Source organism: Propithecus coquereli, unplaced genomic scaffold (genome assembly GCF_000956105.1).
Source record: "Propithecus coquereli isolate 6110/MARCELLA unplaced genomic scaffold, Pcoq_1.0 Scaffold477, whole genome shotgun sequence".
NCBI lineage: Eukaryota > Metazoa > Chordata > Mammalia > Primates > Indriidae > Propithecus > Propithecus coquereli.
The window spans coordinates 978,467-998,111 of NW_012150585.1; the positions used below are offsets into that span (position 1 = coordinate 978,467).

The 19,645-nt window shown below is 53.9% G+C and overlaps 2 protein-coding genes across 3 annotated transcripts in view; one reads left to right on the forward strand and one right to left on the reverse strand.

Annotated features, from left to right (window-relative positions):
* The window catches only part of PHLDB1 (pleckstrin homology-like domain, family B, member 1), a 45,650-nt gene extending 37,806 nt beyond the window's left edge, over positions 1 to 7,844 (forward strand). The window contains exons 18-21 of the mRNA XM_012655457.1: positions 1,200 to 1,316; positions 1,574 to 1,676; positions 6,050 to 6,135; positions 7,086 to 7,844. Coding sequence (XP_012510911.1) covers positions 1,200 to 1,316; positions 1,574 to 1,676; positions 6,050 to 6,135; positions 7,086 to 7,226 — 447 coding nt within the window. The 3' untranslated portion in view covers positions 7,227 to 7,844. The remainder of the gene's footprint in view (positions 1 to 1,199; positions 1,317 to 1,573; positions 1,677 to 6,049; positions 6,136 to 7,085) is intronic.
* A 794-nt stretch (positions 7,845 to 8,638) lies between these two features.
* TREH (trehalase (brush-border membrane glycoprotein)) overlaps positions 8,639 to 19,645 on the reverse strand; it is an 18,125-nt gene continuing 7,118 nt past the window's right edge. The window contains exons 2-15 of one of the 2 annotated variants that reach the window (XM_012655399.1): positions 14,187 to 14,287; positions 13,916 to 14,060; positions 13,746 to 13,833; positions 12,647 to 12,747; positions 12,442 to 12,534; positions 12,196 to 12,312; positions 11,966 to 12,088; positions 11,694 to 11,743; positions 11,366 to 11,560; positions 10,605 to 10,822; positions 9,897 to 10,008; positions 9,428 to 9,540; positions 9,108 to 9,161; positions 8,639 to 8,856 (exon numbers count right to left, since the gene is read on the reverse strand). In XM_012655399.1, coding sequence (XP_012510853.1) covers positions 8,704 to 8,856; positions 9,108 to 9,161; positions 9,428 to 9,540; positions 9,897 to 10,008; positions 10,605 to 10,822; positions 11,366 to 11,560; positions 11,694 to 11,743; positions 11,966 to 12,088; positions 12,196 to 12,312; positions 12,442 to 12,534; positions 12,647 to 12,747; positions 13,746 to 13,833; positions 13,916 to 14,060; positions 14,187 to 14,287 — 1,663 coding nt within the window. In that variant the 3' untranslated portion in view covers positions 8,639 to 8,703. The remainder of the gene's footprint in view (positions 8,857 to 9,107; positions 9,162 to 9,427; positions 9,541 to 9,896; positions 10,009 to 10,604; positions 10,823 to 11,365; positions 11,561 to 11,693; positions 11,744 to 11,965; positions 12,089 to 12,195; positions 12,313 to 12,441; positions 12,535 to 12,646; positions 12,748 to 13,745; positions 13,834 to 13,915; positions 14,061 to 14,186; positions 14,288 to 19,645) is intronic. The other variant, XM_012655400.1, reaches the window with a different exon arrangement.

Sequence of the window (19,645 nt, forward strand, 5' to 3'; positions counted from 1 at the left end):
CACCATCAGTGGATGACCTCACTCTAACCTTTGGTTTACAGCTCTAAGAGAGAATTGTACTAGTTTTTCCTTAGGACAGAAATCCCTCCTTGCACAAAAACCAGCCCCCTCCTTTCTCCTTAAACAGGAGACTTGAGCAGAACAGTTGAAGGTAGGAGAAATTGGGTAGGGCAGGGAAATCTGCCCATGTCTCTGGTCCCAGATCCTGGCCCCCTCATGGAACTATAGGACTCAGAAGGGCTTCGAATTGAGTCTCCATAGGCTTCCCCAGGGTGGGGGTCCCCTGGGCCCCCCCTCCAACAGTGAGCAGTGATCACAGCTCCATCATTTTCTATGATGCAGCAACATAAATTCTAAGGAGTAGGTCACCTTAATTGGGTTTGGAAATTAAAAAATGAGAAATTTCCAATCTGTCTCCCTGGATCTAAAAAAAAAAATGAGAAACTCTGAGTTCTACCTCTGTGGTTGGAATATTTGTCAAATGGCTAGTTCCCCTTTCCTGCCTCAGTCAGTGACCGCTCTGGGGCCCCCCAGTCCTGAGGCTCAGGCATTGTTGCAGGGGCCACCAGCATCTGATGTGAGAGGTGGGTGGAGTCAGTTCATCTTTGGGGTTGCATGTTTTGGTTTTTCTTTAAATAATTTGTGATGTTTCCTTTCTTGCCATTTTAGTGTTCTTTTGGGGAAAGGAAGAGTAGAAAAATATTCCAGCTGACTGAGAATTCCAGTTAGTATCAGAGGTGGAATAGAGCTTAGTAGTTATGTAGTTCAAAGCTCTTGTTTGGCATGTAAGGAAACTGAGGCCTAGAGAAGGGATGTGAGGATGCGGTCCCAGTAGGAAGTCAGAGACCAGATTTCTTATCGGACATCTCTTCCCAGAGCATGTTCACATCTGGCCTCTTGCTTTAGTCTGTTCAGCCCAGAAGGGGGAGGGCCAAGACAAGGATGGCTGTGTCTCGATCAAAGGTGGGAAAACTGAGGTGCGGAGCCACTTAGCAGTTTGCCTAGGCCTGGGAAGAGTCAGCACTGGCGTTCAGCCCTCCACTTTTGCCATAAACCCTGTGAAATCAGAGTGACAGCCTTGGGGGTCAGGAGGGGGTGGTGTCAGGCTACTTGAGGTTCAGGACCAAAGCCCAGGGGCCTGGACAGGGGAATGATGGGGGAAGACAGGAGACTGTGTTGACCCTGCCTTCTGCCCCCAGGCACGGCCCCTGACCCGCTACCTGCCAATCCGGAAGGAAGACTTTGACCTGAAGACCCACATTGAGTCGTCAGGCCACGGTGTCGATACCTGCCTGCACGTGGTGCTCAGCAGCAAGGTGCACGCACGCATGGCCCCCGGGTGCTGGGCGATGGAGGGCCCCCTGGTCAGAGGCACCTCCTAGGCCCTCAGAGTAGGGGCCTTGGTTCCTGCCCTAACCTAACCAGGTCTTTGTCCCAGGACCTGATGTGCTGGCCTGAAGAGGTGTTGGGGACAGCCTCCCCCCTCCCCTCCAAATACAGGCACAGGCAATGGCACACGCTTAAGGTTTAGGGCTGTGCCTGTGGGTCCTTCCTTACTCCTGCTTCCCACCAGGTCTGCCGTGGCTACTTGGTCAAGATGGGTGGCAAGATTAAATCATGGAAGAAGCGCTGGTTTGTCTTCGACCGCCTCAAGCGTACCCTTTCCTATTACGTGGGTGAGTTCCCACAAGGCCATCCCCGGAGTCAGCCAGAGCCAGGGCCCCTGGGCTCTGTCACCCAGGACAGCTGGTTTTCTAGAAGGAGGCCAAGCTTCAAGTAGGGGGCCAGAGGTTTGGGCTGGGTCGTATGCTTCCCTCCCAGAGTGTACCTGGTTTACCTCCATTTATGTGTTTACCTCCATTTCATTCAGCTATATTACAGAGCATCTAGTAAGTTCCAGGCACTGTTCTAGGCTCAGCTGATAGGCAAAATGGCCACAGCTCTCTCTCGGACCTTATTGTCAGGAAGGGTCTCCATAGGCTGAGTTAAAAGAAGGCACAATGGGTATGTTGATGGGAGTCGCCTGGACGCTCTAGGGCATGGGGTGGTCCTATGGTCTGGGTTGGGCTAGGGACTCTCCCTTGGACAAATTCCCTCAGAGACTCCAAGACAAGCAATTGAGTATTGCCAAGGAGCGCTCAGGACAGCCCAGGGACAGTCTGGCTGGCCTATCCTGCTCCCTCAGCTCTCTCCACTCCAGCCTCCAGCTTAGTTTCCCATTCCTGGAACTCCCTCCAGGTAGCTCGATCGAGATGCTGTGTGATACCCTAGTCAGGAGAGGCTTGGATGTGCTTCATTAACAACCAGTTCTAAAATCCCGGTGGCTTAAAACCACAAAGTTTCCTTTCTTACTCCCGATACATGTCTGTTGTGCATTGTAGGTTGGTGGGGGCTCCCCCCCATATCAGGGCTGTCTTTGCTTCAGAGCACAACTTTCTGGAACATTGCTGGCCACAGCGGCAGAGTGAAAAGAGAGGCTTAAGCGAGCCTTGCATTGGCATTAAATGCCCCAGCTGGGAAGTGACACACATCATGTCTGTCCACAAGTCACTGGTGGGACTGTCTGCCAGTCATACAGCCCTCCACCCCCACCCCTCAGCCCCAGAGCTGGGAAGAGGAATCCTACTGGGAGCCTGGAAGGGGGAAAGGGATGCAGAGTTTGGTGCCAGAGATGCTCAGGCCTGGAGTGCCTGCTTCCCCCTCTAACGTGGTCTCTGATCAAGTGCCACCCACTCCGAGAAGCCTTCCCTGACCACCCTGGGTCCTGGGTGTGGGGAGGCAGAGGCACAGGTGTCCCCATGCTTCATTCTGGGCTGGGAAGGTGGAGGGACTGTCTGGAGAGGAAGAAATAGGCCTGGGGAAGAGAGCAGCATTGTAGGCATGTTGAGGTTGAAATGCCTCTCGGACATCAAGGTTTAGCAGAAAGGTCAGGATCAGAGGGAGAGTCATAGTTGAGTCTGTTGGAACAGTAGTAGTAATGATAATAATAGCAGATCATATTTCTCGAGTGCTTGTATGAGCCAGGTACTGTGCTAAAAGCACTCTACGTGCACCGTCTCATTTAATCTTTTAATAATCCTATGAGGGAAGCACTATCTTAATGCCATTTTACAGATGAGGAAAATGAGGCTCAGAGAGGTTAAATAAATTGCCCAAGGCCTCACAGCTCCTATGAGGCGGGGCTAAGACTGAACCTGGGCAATTAGACTTCACAGCAGAGAAGAGGGGAGGGAGAGGGCTGCACCCTGGGCAGGCCTGCCCATGTGGGGAAAGAGGAAGAGGAGACAACAGCAAAGGGAGAAGGAGCAGGGGCAGGAAGCCAGCACTGACCATGTGCCAGGTGCTGGGCCGGCGCTCGGCACATGTGACCTTACTTCATGTCTGTGGAACAAAAGGAGACCAAGTTCAGATGGCAGGCTTGGGGATGGGGGCGGAAACAGGGAAGGAAGCCAGCCAAAGGAGCAGACATTTGCAAGTGGGAGGTGTCAGCAGCGATGATGGATGCTGCAGATTCGCCAAGAATGATGTGGCCCAAAGGCGATTAGATTCAGGGATGGGAGCTTGTCAAGAGAAGCGTTCCGCTCTGCACAGGGCAGGAGCCAGATTGCACAGGACCCAGAGTAGGCGGGCGGTAAGGAAGCAGAGGCAGGAATGTGTTACTATTGCCAGTGAGGGAAGGGATGGGAAAGAACAGGGGCTGGAGGGCTGACCAGGCCCAACCCCAGGGCAGGCTGGGTCCTTGTCCCAAAGAGGAAATGTCAGAAAATGGGCCTGTGGCTGGATCAGGGTCCTGGTGTGACCAGCCTGTTCCACCTGGACCCTCCTCCCACCTACTTGACGGAAAGCCCCTCACTGCACAGGATTCACGTCAGATACTACCTCCGTGAAGCCTTTCCTGGCCCCTACTCACTAGGAGTGGTTCCTGCCCTCCTCTGAACTCTTGCATTATCCAGGGGCCGTTCTGTCATGGGACATCGGCTCAGGGGCATAATGATATAATGACAGATGCCACATGTTATGTGCCAGACACTGTGCTAAATACTTCGAGTGTGTTCTCTCGTTTAATACTCATGACAACCTGTGATATGGAGGTGCTCTCGTGGAGTTCCTACCCACGCCTGAGGTTACACAGCTAGTAAACAGGCCGTGTGTCTCTACTTTCTTCCCCTCTAGATGGTAGGTTCCTGAGAGAAGGGTCTCTGACTTCTCTCTGGATCCTCGTGCCTAGGACTCATTCATTCAGCACTGATGGAGCACCTACTGTGTGCTGGGCGCATACTTGTTGCTGTTGGGGGAGGCAGACCTATGGCTGGGTAAAGGAGGATTCAGATTCAGCATGATGAGTTCTGTACGGAGGAGCATCCGTGCTGTGGGAGCACAGGGAAACACAACCCCGCACTGTAGTGGGGACATTTACACTGGGTCTTGAAGATTGCTTAGGAGTTTGCCAAGGGAATTGGCCAAAGGAGACCATTCTAGTGTATAAAGAGTGTATTGTTAAGGGAATGGTGAGAAGCTCAGCCTGGCTGGATAGAACTCAGGTTTGTGCAGGGGACAGTTGTGAGACAAGCCTCGAGCGCTGTGTTGGCACCAGTCTGTAAATGGCCTCTGCCAAGCCAAGGAGGTGGGGAGAGGAGGAGCACACGGAGAGGAGTTTGCTTCTAGCTGGCACCATTGGGTTTAGTGGTTGGCATGACCTCTCCTGTCGGACTCAGGCTCACTGTTAAGGAAAGGATGTCAGTTAATTTGCCCTAATCCCTCCTGCCACCCCTGCCCCCAGGTGCTATATGCTATATGTACGTGCTAACTGCCATATACGTCGAAGAAGTGTGCTTCCTTTCTTTTTTTTAATATTAGGTAAATATATTCATATGGCTCAAAAATAAAAATATATAAAAAGGTTTACATTGAGAATTATGCCCCCACATGCTACAGATAACCACTTTTATTAATCTCTTGTGTATCCTCTAGTTCCTGTAGGAGAATATAAACAAATGCAAACATATATTCTTACTCCTTTTTCTTACACAAAAGGTGGCACACAATACATTCCTTGTTTACCTCCAAATGTGTCTTAGAGATATTCCTATATCAAATATTTCTATATCTAGATATTTATATCTGGATTTTTTTTTTTTCCTTTTGAGTTAGGGTCTCACTCTGTTGCCCGGGCTAGAGTGCAGTGGCATCATCATAGCTCACTGCAACTTCAAACTGCTGGGCTCAAGTGATCCTCCTGCCTCAGCCTCCCAAGTGGCTGGGACTAGAGGCATGTGCCACCATGCCCAGCTTGTTTTTCTATTTTTTGTAGAGACAGGGTCTCACTCTTGCTCAGGCTGGTCTCGAATTCCTGGCCTTAAGTGATCCTCTCGCCTCAATCTCCCCAAATGCTAGGATTACAGGCGTGAGCCACTGTGCCTGGCCTATATCTGGATATAGTTCATAGATTTATTTCTGAATGTATATCTATATCAGATATCTCTATATCATTCTATTTAACAGCTGAATGGTATTCCATCATGTGGTACACTATAATTTATTAACCAATCTCCACTTGATGTATACTTGGGTTGTTTCTAATCTTTGGTAACTACAAAAAGGGCCGCAATGAATAATCTTTATTTTGTACATGTGTGAGATAAATTCTCAGAAGTGTAATCATGGGATCAAAGGGCAAATGCCTTTCTGATTTTGATAGATGTGGCCAAGTTGTCTGTAAGGGTTTTACAGTTTGTACTGCTACCTATCATCAGACTGCCTGTTTCACCACAGACGCCCGAAGTGTGGTGTATATTTTTGGTATGTTTTGCCATTCTGATAGGTGAGAGGTGGTATCTCAGTGGAGTTATAATGTGCATTTCTTTGTAATTATGAGCGAGGCTGAGCACATCTTCAGGGTTCTATGTGGGGCTTTGTTTCGGGGTCCTGGGAGTCTAGAACCTTCACCCGTTTTCCCAGATGGGGAAGCTCAGGCCATGGAGCTCCGTGTCGGTGGAGCTTGATCGGAAGTGTGACAGGCCTCCTCAGCCTGCCCTCATTTCCTTTGCAGACAAGCATGAGACGAAGCTGAAGGGGGTCATCTATTTCCAGGCCATCGAGGAAGTGTACTACGACCACCTGCGTAGCGCAGCCAAGGTCAGGAGTGGAGGGCACCAGAGCGGGCGGGGGGGGCAGCCATGGGGAAGGGGTGGCCCAGCAGAGCTCTGGGAGCAAAGTCCTCCAGCCTGCCCTCTGCAGAGGCTCCAACCTAGTCCTTGTTCTCTTTGTCGACTTTCTCTATCTTTCTCCCTCTCCCCTTCCCAGAAGAGGTTTTTCCGCTTCACTGTGGTGACTGAGGTACCCCTCCCCACTTAGCTATAACCAGCACATTAACACCTCCTGTACCCCACTTCCCCTGACCCTTGACTCTCCCCTCCACCCTCCCTTCCCTGCCTGAGGGAGGAACAGAAAGTGGGTTGCAAAGAGCAAGAAGCTCCTGTGAGCTTGAGCACCTCCCTCTCCCTTGTTGTCTGCCTGTCCTGGAGGTGACAGCAGGGTGTCTCCCTGTGGGGGGCTGGCAATGCAGAAGGGATAGCCCCCTCTGGAGGGGCCCCAGACTGGATCTGATAGAGGGGGATTGATAAACAGGAGATCTTTGAGGCTGGGGCCAGCTGCCCTAAGTTGGCCCCCTTCCCACCAACCCTCTGCTGCCCACCCCAGCCCTCTGGGGTCCTGGGGCTCAGCATCCTGCTTGCAGCTTTTCCATCTGCCCCTTTTTTTGCTGAGAGGAAACTCTGGTCCTCACCGGAGCAACTCTTTATGTCTGATTCTCTTGATACCTGCGGGTGCTAAGTAACAGGTCCCTCCTTGGCAGGGGATAGCCCTGCCAGGGTCCAAAGGGTTTTGAGGGCCCAGGACTGCCGTGGTGGCCCACATGGACTGGTGGGGACTAGGCTTTGGGCCTATTTAGGACTCAGCTAGGGCCGAGAGTGCTCCAGGGCTTCCTGGGGGGTGGGAGGGGAAAGGACAGAAAGGGAGGCAGGTGAGGAGAATGTTCCTGGGCATGGGTGAGCCACTTCTTAGACCTTTCTCTCTCCCCTTGGCAGAGCCCAAACCCAGCCCTCACCTTCTGCGTGAAGACCCATGACCGGCTGTACTACATGGTGGCCCCATCTGCAGAGGCCATGCGCATCTGGATGGATGTCATTGTCACAGGGGCTGAGGGCTACACTCAATTCATGAACTGACTGCCATGGGCCTCCTGGACCCTCGGGCTGGCCCCAGGACCCATGCCCGGCCACCTGCTGCTCTCCTGCCCTGGAGAGAGCCGTGCACCGGGCCTCAAGGCTCACAGAAGCAGGGCATGGCAGCATGTGACTAGGGCTTTTGTACAAGAAGACTTTGTAATATTCTGTAAGGAGCTCAGCCCTGTGAGTCTGTGGGCTCTGGCCCCCTGAAGACCCAGCTGGAAGACAAAAAGTGGGGAGGGAGCTTTGCTGTCCCTTGGGCGCCTAGAATTTGCAATAACTCTTCAGGGTCCTGCGCCAGGCTGGCCAGGCTGAGGAGCCGCCGCAGAGTGGCCTCTCGGCTCTGACCTGGCTCCCGCTCTGCTCTCCCCAGCCTGTTTTCTCTGTTGTAAAGGACAAATTATGGTACCATAATCTGCCAAAGATGCCCCCTTCCCTCAGCTCCCTTTGCAGGAGCCTTGCGGGCAGAGCAAAGCCTCCCCCAGTGGGATAACAGCTCAGGCGGCTACTTCTAAAACCCCGCTCTGCCCTTGCTCTCCCTTCCTTTATACTTTTTATTACTTTGCTCAAGGGCCAGAGATCTCAAGCATCATCCTTGAGGTCCCAGCCCTACCTCCTTGTAGCAGACCCATCACCATGGTCACCATAGTAACTGCTTCGTCGCCATGGTTACATACCGGTTGCCCACTGTTTCAGCTGTGGGCCATTTGAGGGTACGTGCCATCATCTCTCCAGCCCCCCCGTGGGCGTCTCATGCTGTGGGGAAGGGACTGAACACCTTCTCCCTGACCCTGGCCTGTGTCTCCGGCTCTGATGCACAGCCTTCCGGCCCGGTCCAGGCCTCCCTTCCACCCGTGCCTTGCTTAGAGCCAGAAGGGATGAAGCCGGGGGATCTGAGCAGAGGAGCAATGCGGACGGGGGAGGAAGGTGAAAGGGCCATCCTTGGCTTCTGTACAGGGTTGAGTTTCTTACAGGGAAGAGGGCTGCTCCGATGCTCCCACAGGAAAAGCCCGAGCAGGAGAGGAAGCAGACGAGGGGAAGGGCCCTGAGGTGCCACCGCCCTCCCGTCGGCCTTGGAAGGGTGATGGAATGGAGAGTGGAGGACCAGGCCGCAGCTGTCTGGCCTCCCCTTCATGCCTTAACACTAAGCCCACCTCCCCGCCCTCCGGCCTGGCCCTGGGCCCTTGGTCCTGGCTGGGTGTTTTTCAGTATTTGTAAGCATTTCAGCAGAACAATAAAGCCTTTGGACTAGTACCTGTGTGGAAGGCCAGGTGGTATGAGCGTGGGCCTGGGGCACTTGGAGTAGCAGGGCCAGGTCTCCCCTCAAAGCAGGATTTCCACCCTATTCAAGGTTCCAGGAGGGACCTGCCCCACTCCACTCTGAACAGAGGATGGGCCGGGAGAAGGCAGGCACTGGTGTTTAATGGGGCAGGAGCTGGGGCCAGGTGTGGGGAGGGCAGGCAGGGTGGTGGGGCTGTCACCATGGCAGCAGGCTGAGCAGGAAGCTTAGCAGAAGGGCAGCCACCAGGCAGTGGGGCTCCAGGAAAGCCAGCTGGGCTCCCGAGGTCAGCCGGTCACCATAGCGGTCCAGGAGCATCAGGACCACTCCATTGGTCCAGCCAAACCCCTCCTGGAGACAGGCACGGGCAGTGGGGCCAGGTCCCTGGGAAGCCCCAAGCCCTTTGGGGGATGTGGGATCTCTACCCAGGGGCTCTGGCCCTGCCTAGCCCCGGGGGTATGAGGGAGCACCAGTCAGCGCCTCCAATGGGCCCACATACAGGCCAGCACACTGACTCCTGGGAGGCCTCCATCAGTCTTGGGGGACAGCAGAGCCTAGGGGTTCCCCGTAAGCTGTTGGCCAGCTCACCCCGGCCTACTTACCTGAACTTCATACTCCCCTCCACCACCGGGCTGTCCACCGTTGCTGATGTCATACTGGGGACAGGAGGACAGGCTGTAGGTCAGGCACTGCCTGCAACCCAATGACCCCAACCCCAACCCCAAGGGCAACAATGGGAGCCTCTGGGGAGAATACACTCTGGCCTGCAGCTCTGGCCCCTGCAGTGTCCAGGGATGGCCACTGGGCGCCGCCACTGTCCCAGCTGCGCTGGCCCTGGCCTGGGCTTGCAGAGCCTGACACCCCCACCTCCCCGCAGGGAGGGGTCCCTGGTGGACGCTGGGACGGCTCAGGGCCAGCTCACCTTCTCATACATGGCTGACTTCTGGGAGTAGACATCAAAGTTGGTTCGGATCCAATTCTGGGCCAGCTGGAAAGCCACTTCCTGGGCCTGAGGTGAAGGCGACTTGGCCAGGCCTAGACCCCACCCCAGGCAGCACCCTGACTCTCCAGAGCCCCCGTCCCAGAGAGAGCAGAGGCTGGGCCTCACTCTCCCCAAGGGGGCAAAGGGGCCTGGGCCCCAAGACCTCCTCCTGGAACCACGGGCCAGGCCGCCCTTCGTCTAGGGCTGGGGTTTGAAGGGAGAACAGAGGGCTGATTCCACTGGCTGGGTGGGCTGGACACAAACGTTTGCTGAGTGGAGGCCGGGAGAGCAGAGAGGGAGGAAGGACAGAGGCCCTGCCTCGTTTGTTCACACGTCCCCAGCCCCAGAGAGGCCGACCCTGTACATGCTGAGGGGAAGGCCCTGGGCTCCGCCATGCCTGCCTCCCTACCTCTGATGACCACGTCCTGCAGGGGGGCCCAGGCGTTGGGGAAGTCCCACTGCTGGCCTGTCTTCTGGAGAGAGGTCGGGATCCCATACTGGTAGGTCAGGATGTGGCTGTCCTAGAAGGTTCCAGATACTATGGCTGTGGGTGGGGCTGGAGCCAGGATGCTGGGTCCTGTGTGAAGCCAGATGTCCCCTTCCTGGCCTTTATCTATTTGGCTCACAGCTTCCCCCTGGTGGCTCGAGCGGGACCCGCAGCTAAGACAAGGGGCACAGCAGGAGGGAGTGGCTGGCACCTGCCAGGTCCTGCTCAGAGTCAGGAGGGGGCAGTCCTGCCTCCAGGGGGACAGACCCACCTGCTGCGTCCTCACCTCCAGGTATTTTTTTTTTTTTTTTTTGAGACAGAGTCTCTCTCTCTTGCTCGGGCTAGAGTGCCGTGGTGTCAGCCTAGCTCACAGCAACCTCAACCTCCTGGGCTCAAGGAATCCTTCTGCCTCAGCCTCCCGAGTAGCTGGGACTACAGGCATGCGCCACCATGCCCGGCTAATTTTTTCTATATATTTTTAGTCCGATTAATTTCTTTCTATTTTTAGTAGAGACGGGATCTCGCTCTTGCTCAGGCTGGTTTCGAACTCCTGAGCTCAAACAATCCACCCACCTCGGCCTCCCAGAGTGCTAGGATTACAGGCGTGAGCCACCGCGCCCGGCCTCTCACCTCCAGGTATTTCAGGGCCTTGTCTGCGACGCTGGGGTCAGAGAAGCAGCCGGCCCAGAGCGGAGTGAGGTTGGATGGGTAAAACTCCCGGTTCTTCTTCCCCGTCTCAAGGTCGTAGTCGAACCAGGCACCACTCTCCTCATCCCGCAGGACGGCGTTCAGGGTGTCCAAGCGCTGCGCCCGCAAAGTTCTGTACTTCCTGGCCTGGGAGTCATTCCCTGGGGCAGCGCCGCTTTAGGCCAAGCAGCCAGGGCCCCACCTTCGGGCACTATACCTTTCATCACCCTACTTTGGCCTGCTCTGTGTTCCTCTGCGAGGGGTGAGACATCCTGAGGACCAAGGAAACAGGCCTCCCTGGAGCCCCTGGCATTTCCGTCCCCTAGGTCCTGGAATTCCCTGAGCAAATGGCCCTGCAGTACTCCGGGGGCCTGCACTGTCCTGTCCCCAGGTCCGCCATCCCAAGGTCACTGGCTGTGCAGAGTCCCCTAGCTCTGAGGGTCGGGGGCAGCTGTCTGAGGGAGATGGAGTGCAGGGATTTGGGATGTGTGGACTAGGGTCCCCTCACAGGCACTAGAAGCCCTCACAGTAAGAAGGAGGAGGGGTGGGAAGATCAGGGTGGGCTCCACTTGTCCTGTCTGCTGGTACACCAGCGCAGGCTGGGCAGGTGGAGGCCCTTCCTCCCAGGGTTCTCCTTCCGGTTCTATCGCCAAGGCTCAGGCAGGAACTCAACCTCGACAACTCTGTCCCCTGCTGGTGCTCACCCAGCCTGGCGTAGAAGTTGCTCATCAGCTCCTCTGCTTGGCACAGGAAGGCATTCAGGTCAACAGGCACCAGTTTGCTCGTTCGGATGCTGCTGAGCAAGTTGGGGTTTGGGCCCCCGATGAGCCAGCGTGAAGAGAAGTCCCAGCCAGACTCGGCCCCCGCCTTGAGCTCGGCCCACAGAGGCTCCCGGTCACCTGTAAGGACAGAGCAGGGAGCCCAGCCAGTCCTGGCTGCAGGATGAGGCGGCCGCCTATGGAGGACCAGGCCCGTCGCACTGCAGATGCCCAGCCACCCTGCCCCCAGCCCTGCCACCCCACTGCTGCTCACCCTCTGGCAAGGTGTCTGCCAACTCTGCATCTTTGCTGTAGGACTCTGGCCTGGCAAAGAGCAGAGGGGGCAGCCTGTTACTCGTAGGCGCTAAGCCCCCCTGTGTTCAACCAGGAGGCTGAGCCATTTTGACCCAGCTACCCTCGGGCCCCCTCTGCCGCCAGTTGTCCAAGAGACCAAGCTAAGTCAGCCCCTTCTGCCCGGGGGTGTTGTGATGCTCAAACCAGAGGGAGTGGGTAAGAGATTGAGGGGTGGGCTGGGCAGTTTCTCACCTGGGTCCCCCATAAGGGACATAATAGCGATTCAGGATGTAGCTCTTCCCCCCCAAGCTCACAGAGACGCTCCTGTTCTTGGTCCAGAAGTCCAATTCCAAAGCTAGGGTCTCAATGTTTTCCCTGGGGTGGAGCCAGGCAGCACGTCAGCCCAGGCATGCCACCCCCGACCCCGGCCCTGGGAGGTCTGAGGGATGGGGTGGGCCTGCAAGGCAGGCAGGGGTACCCACTGCAGGAAGGCGATGTCGTTGGTGTGACTCAGGTAGCGATCCATCATGAGAGTCAGGAGTGGGGGCTGGCTCCGCTGCAGGTAGTACACACGCCCACCATTGGGGACGTGCCCATAGCTGCCGAGAGGGAGGCCTGCTGAGATGCCCTCTGCCTAGCGACTGGCTCCAAGACAAATCCAACTCCAGGCCCAAGGCACACCTGTTTCTCCGCCACCCCCGGGCTGGAGGTGCCCAGCCCCCTCTCACGTTTTCACCAGATCCAGGAAGTTCTGCAGCATACCCTTCACCGTCTCGGCCATCTCAGAGAGGAGCAGACCTTCCATCACCCAGTAGGAGTCCCTGGGGGAAGGGGCAGCTCAGCCATCACCCCACTGCCTCCATCGGCCTGCACACCCTCCTGGCCCTGCGTTCCCCACCACTGCTGGCCCCTGCAGGCCCCCTGGCCTCTCACCAGTAGTAGAACTCGAGAAAGCGCCCGCCAGGCACAATGAAAGGGTGGTCCGAGTAGATCAGTGAGAACCGCTCAGGGTGGCTGAGAACCTCTGGCTTCATCTGGAGTCAGGAAAGAGAAGAGAGCCACGGGGAGCCTACAATCCCCATGGAAGTGGAGGCTGCAGGAGGCTGAGGGTGGAGGCCCTGGCAGCCACGGGCTTCGGAGCCAGACAGCCGGGCTTGAGCTCTGGCTCTGCTGCTGCTCAGCCATGTGGTCGAGGCCCAGCGCTGGAAGCCTTGGTGTCCTCACCCACCATGTGCCAGCCTCTGGAGTCCCAGCTCAACCTGATGGTGTGTAGAAGCCCTGACCACTCAAGCGATCCTCCTGCCTCAGCTCCTGGTAGCTGGGACTACAGGTGTGCCCCACGGTGCCCGGCTATTCCCACTGATATTTCTGTATCTGTGTTTTGGTGGTGGGGAAAGGCAAGCCTGTCTCAGGCATTTTGATAGAGCAGAGAACGGGGCTCAGGTTTGTTCCACAGGTGCCCCTGAGGGCAGGTGACGAAGGCAGCCCGAGCTAGCAAAGAAGCCCTGAGCAGCACTTGTGCCAGTGAGTGCCAGCGCACAGGGGCTGAGCGGGAGGAGAGAGCAGGGGTGGTCCTGTGTGGCCTTGGGCAACCTCTGCCCTCCCGGAGCCTCAGAGAGAGGAGAGAAAGCAGCTCAGGACTGTGCTGAGCACACGCTTGGCCACACGCAGTGTAGCACTTTTTGTTCCTGAGACAGAGACCCGGCCCCAGGAGCTTCAGGAAGGGAGAGAACCCAGCAGGTATGTGAACATTTAGCAGATGACGCAAGAGCAGTGTTGGGAGGCGGCGGACAGGTGAGGTTTGCCTCGGAGAGGCTGGGAAGCCTTCCTGGAGGAGGTGAGGAGTTAGAAGTACTCCTTCTAACTCCAGAAATTCTTTCTAGAGGGCTTCCATTTGGGGACCTAGGGAGTAGGGGACTGTGTTCTCAGTAAAGGAGCCCCCTGATCTGTGTTCTGGGAGCACTGTGGGCATACCTCTCTCCCAGCCCCAGACCCCTTCCGCCAGGCCCTGGGTGGCCCGGGACACTGATACCTTCTTCCCCAGCTTCTTCCAGAGCTGGTGCAGCTGCCCTGCCCAGGCACGCAGCTTGGCGTCCGAGATCTTCTGCAGGAACTGGGGGCTGGAAAAGGGCCAGCCCTACAGAGTTCAAGGAGACAGCCCTGTTGGAAAGGCCCTCTCCTGTTCCCTGCCCAGAGTCACACCTGTCTTTCCAGTCCGCAGGGGTCCAGGGCTGCAGCTCCTGCCCCACGTCCTGGAAATGTTCTGCAACGAACGCCTGCAGCTGCCGCGTGGGGATGCTGTGGTTGTAGGCCTCGGACAGCTCGCTGAAGCTCTGCAGGACTTCGTCTGGAGAGCGGGCAGCAGGCAGGGGATAGCGGCGGACCTGATCAGAGGGGGCCTCTCTGCCTGGTCTTGCCCCCTGGCTTCTTTGGGGAGAAGGTTCAGGAGAAGGTGAACCCCCAGCTGCCTCACCTGGGGCTGTGGACAGTGGCATGTCCACAAAGTGCTTGTCATCCTGGTAGAGCTTGGCCATCTGAACTTGGTGCAGGAGCTCCCCGTGGCAGTAAATCCGGCTGCAGAGACAGGGACGGGAGCCGGTCAGGCCACCGCTACCGCCCCATCAGGGCAGAAAAGAGTGCTAGAGTCTGGGGCAGCCTGGTCAGGGCATGTTACCTGGAACTGGACAAGGGTTATGTGAGTGCAGGTATGTGCATGCGTGTGCGTGTAGGGCGTGCCTATGTGTGTCTGTGGCAGGGGTTTGTGGGTAAGAATGACATCCAGGGCTGAGAGAACTAGCAGGGTCTTCGTACAGTAAAGGACCGATGCAGTTGCCGGAGCCCGCACTGGTTGCTAACGTGAAATGGCGTAGAGTAGCCAGTGGACAAAAGGAGGTTGGCACTTTAATCAGTGACATGGTAGAAGCTGAGTGCTGCTGTGAGCCGATTCTCCGCACAACAGGCCAGTGTAAACTCCATCAGATGGGCTTGTGGCAAAAGCCTGAGATCGTGGACCAGAACATTTCCAGGCACAGCGTATGGTGGATGCCATGCGAGAGACAATTACTAGCTTGCTCTTGGGTGTTTGTTGAAACTGCCTCCGTGGCTACAGGACACAAAGTAATCCTGAAACCTGAAATACCCATAATGTCTTGAGTAATGTCAGAGGAACACTCTGATGAAGAAGGCAGCGCTCAGAAGAGTTTCTTAATAAAACGGAAATGGAGTATTCAGGAACATGCTGTTCCGGGAACTCAAGGAGGTGCACATAGTATCCATGAGCAGAGAGAGCCTCTTTCCCCTAAGGCCGACCTCGGAAGCACCTAAGGAGCTGATGCCACCCAGGAGGGGCCCTAGGAAGAGCTCTGGACTGACCAAAAACAGCTGCTTGGTTTCTGGGTAGACAGAATCTTGTTAGGAAGGCCATGGCGCTCTGACTGACTGACTGACTGATGGAAAATCTTTGAAGAAGGTAAGAACAAATCGGCTCAGTGAACTGAATTGCATGTGTTTTTCTTGCAGTGATGGGAGAATTGAATGATAAAAGCCCCTATGTTTGGGTTTTTACTGACTCATGGGCAGTGGCCAAATGGCCTGGTAGACAAGCAGTGAAAAATTGAACTATTACATGAACTTTTACGGGGATACCCACATGGGGCATGACCCTGTGGGGACCACTATGGAAAAAGAAGGGTGGGCCAGGCGTGGTGGCTCACGCCTGTAATCCTAGCTCTGTAGGAGGCCGAGGTGGGAGGATCACTTGAGGTCAGGAGTTCGAGACCAGCCTGAGCAAGAGCGAGACCCCAATCTCTACTAAAAATAGAAAAATTAGCTGGGCGTCATGGTGTGTGCCTGTAGTCCCAGCTACGTGGAAGGCTGAGGCAGGAGGATCGCTTCAGCCCAGGAGTTTGAGGTTGCTGTGAGCTAGGCTGACGCCATGGCACTCTAGCCCAGGCGACAGAGAAAGACTCTGTCTCAAAAAAAAAAAAATAAAAAAAGAAAGAAAGAAAACTAAGAGTGTGTTAAACTAGCTTTGCATACCTGATTGTAGATGCAAATGCCCAAAATACTATAAAATGCTATATTGGAACAGAAGATACTGTACCAATTTGGACCACCAAGTTACATTTCTTCAGATCAAGGAACACAATTTGTAGACCAAAGTGTCCAACAATAGGCCAAGCAATATAGCAAATGGACATATCATGTTACACATCATCTTCAGAGTAGTGGTTTTTTTTTTTTTTTGAGACAGAGTCTTGCTCTGTCACCCTGGTTAGAGTGCCGTGGTATCAGCCTAGCTCACAGCAACCTCAAACTCCTGGGCTCAAGCGATCCTCCTGGCCCAGCCTCCCACATAGCTGGGACTACAGGCGCCCATCACAACGCCCGGCTAGGCTAATTTTTCTATTTTTAGTAGAGACAGGGTCTCGCTCTTGCTCAGGTTGGTCTTGAACTCCTGACCTCAAACGATCCTCCCGCCTCAGCCTCCTAGAGTGCTAGGATTACAGGAATGAGCCAGTGCGCCCAGCCCAGAGTAGTGGTTTAATAGAGAATTGTAACAGGCAATTAAAACATTTGTTGTCTAAAATAGGGGAGGTAAAAGCAAGAAGGGCTGGCTTACATACCTTCACAAGTGTGTGCTCACACTCAACATGAGTGGGGCAAAGGGAGGGTTCCCACTGCATAGATTCCTCTGTTTTTCTGGGGGATGTGGGGAAGTGGAGGGGAGGAGGTTGCTGGTATGACTATATAATTTTTTCCCACATCATCTCAACTACTTTGTTCTTACCTGATACAGTGGTCCTAGGACCAGGACCACAACTGTGAGTGTCAGAAGAAGGGATGGTTCTCAAGCAAGAAGCTGTAACTGTGCCTGTAAACCTTTATGCGAGAATTCCTAAGGGCCTGGCGGGGTAGGTTGTGTCTTCACCCCGTCTGGCTACATTGGGGCTGTTGGTGAATGCAGCTGGATTGTCTAGTGGTTGAGACAGTCTGCTAGTTCTGCACCTTTGTAACCCTACCCTGTATGAATGGGAGCGACTGAGGGCAGGGCACTTGCTAGACTAGTACTGCTGCTGGCAACCTGTATCAGCACAGTAGCCAAACCTAATGTCCCTTCCAAAGGTGGAAAAGTTTGATAAAAATCAATGACAAATGGATAGAAGGAGAAATAGAAGCTGAGGGTAAAGGAATGTATAAATGGGCTATGCAATGAGGGAAATCCAACATCACATACATGCTTGGAGAGAGAACAAGAAAATATTCTCTTAGCATGATTATATCTGATGCCGGAAGGGGGAAGCCACACATTTGCCAAGACCACTCCTGCTTTTGGGACCCGACAAGGTTGAATGGCAGCCTGCAGACCTGAGTGGCACCGATCTGGGATTCAGTCAGATGGTGGGATGATGAAGTGGACCAACTGTTGACGACTGAAAGGAACTCTAGCCATGTGCCAGTGTTTTGACTCTTAGTTTTCAGGTTCTATCCACTATAAAGTGTAGCATTTGGGAAGGAATTTCCAGGAACTACTCCCTACTGGGTCTTTGGATTGTGTGGTTTACAGCTCCTGGCAGGCTAATCACCAAGGAACTGTAAACCTTGATAATCAAATGCTTAGAAAGGTCCCTGGTTATAATGACAAAATACAGCAGCAGCATGGCCAACATGCCACAGTGTGCCACATGCGCACGTGCAGGCCACCCTTGCTTTTGTGGATGGAAAGCTACTAAACAGAATAGAAAAGAATGGGTTTCTCATGGGATAAAAGCAGTAGGCATCACAGGGTAGGTCCAAATTCTCCTGGAGAATAGCCCCCTCTTGAGACAAGACAGGCTGTGGGAAGCCTCATAGCATTCTCAAAATAAATTACATGTAGGTGTGATGAGCACTCATCTAGCCCACTATGGGGACCCACCAATTTTTGGTCAAAACACGTACCTTAACTGCACTTGGGCCTTTAATACACAATGGCAACAACACACATGGTGGATTAAACAACATTGGCCTGTGAGATATAAAGGGGCTTTAGGGGAGATAAGCTCCCTCATGCTTAAAGAAGCTGTACTTCTTTTTTTTTTTTTTTTTTGAGACTCAGTCTCACTCTGTTGCCCTGGCTCGAGTGAGTACCATGGCGTCAGCCTAGCTCACAGCAACCTCACACTCCTGGGCTCAAGCGAGCCTACTGCCTCAGCCTCCCGAGTAGCTGGGACTACAGACATGCGCCACCATGTCCGGCTAATTTTTTCTATATAGATTTTTAGTTGCCCAAATAATTTCTTTCTATTTTTAGTAGAGACGGGGTCTCGCTCTTGCTCAGGCTGGTCTCGAACTCCTGACCTTGAGCGATCCACCCGCCTCGGCCTCCCAGAGTGCTAGGATTACAGGCGTGAGCCACCGCGCCCGGCCCAAGCTGTACTTCTAATGAGGAGAAGCATTCAGAGGACAGAAGTGTATTAACTAGAATAAGCAGGTTAGAGGGAGTTCTCTTCCAGGACGAAAGCAAGGCATGGGAGTCCGCCTGGAAAGATGACGAGCTCCGGTGACGTGGGTCACACTGGGTCAACAACTGATGCTGGGATAATGCCAGGACCCAGCACTGGGAAAGGGCCTGTGCTCCACCCAGCTGGGCCTCTTGACTGTTTTAATACAGTTCGAGGCCAAGGCAGCCAAGGGGCAATGCCCTTCGTCCTAGCTGCTGAGGCTCAAGTGGCACACCTGTGGGAATCTTATAGCCCCTAAATCTATGGGCACGTGTAGTGCACACTGACGCATTGTGACTGCCCTTGCCCCAAGAATATCAGAAGAAGACACACCATGTAGTACAACTAGCAAGGATAGAAACTGTTCTGAATACCACTCGTGTCCTCCCCACAGGAGGGAGATGGGCCCTGCCATAGAATGGCACACAACGGAAGGGAGACAGGTGACTAGCTTTGTCCCCAACCCACCTGGAACCCAGAAATAACCAATCGTGGCCACTTGCATTGATGCCTGTTCATAATAATAGTTGGTGTCTGGGCAAGGTCCGTTTCCATTTGTGAGGCATGGGAAACACCGCTGTAACTCTTAGAGATTTCTCTGTAATGAACAGTGCCATGACCATAGTATGAAATGGTGTAACCCTAGCATTGTTGGTAAGATTCAACTACCTTATATAAATAAGTCATATGATAGTACTGATAATGATGATTAAATAGATTGAGAGATTGAGTTATAGCCTTCTCAGGATGTAATATCAATAAAAAATGACTGGCCTAAGGAAGAACTTTAGCTAATTTCTATGCTAAGTAGTTCCGCACAAGTTTATCATAAGATACAAATAGAGGCAGATCAAGGAGGGAAATGAATAATCAAATTAGTACAAAAATATGAATATGTATATAATGGCTTTATAGGTCAGATTAGTTTCTTTAAATCTTTCCCTAGCTTTCATCAATTCCTCCAAATATTAGGCATAGCCATAGCGACACTATTACTGTATATGTTATGTAAATGCTGTACTAAATGTAGATGCTCAGACAAATATGATGCTTTGCTGGGCCCAGGCCGAGGGCCGCAGGGGTGGTTGTGTCCTGCAGTTCAGTTCTGATGCTCACGCCGGAGTTAGCGCAGCCTCCGCAGGTTTAAGGGCTCGGTCTGATAAAACTGCCCTTACGTCAGATACCAGCTGCAAGTTTGGGGGTCCCTAGGCCACTCACACTTCTGAGCAACTGGTTACAGATGTGGGGGTTTCCACAGCCCCTCGCATTTGATCATTTGCTATAACGACTCATAGAACTCAGGAAAGTGCTGTACTTACAATTACAGTTTTATCATAAGAATACGAATCAGCATCAGCCAAAGGAAGAGACATGCAAGGTGAGGTCTGGGGGGGTCCTGAATGCAGAGCTTCCTTTCCCTGTGGAGTCAGGATGCATCCCCGCCCCCTCC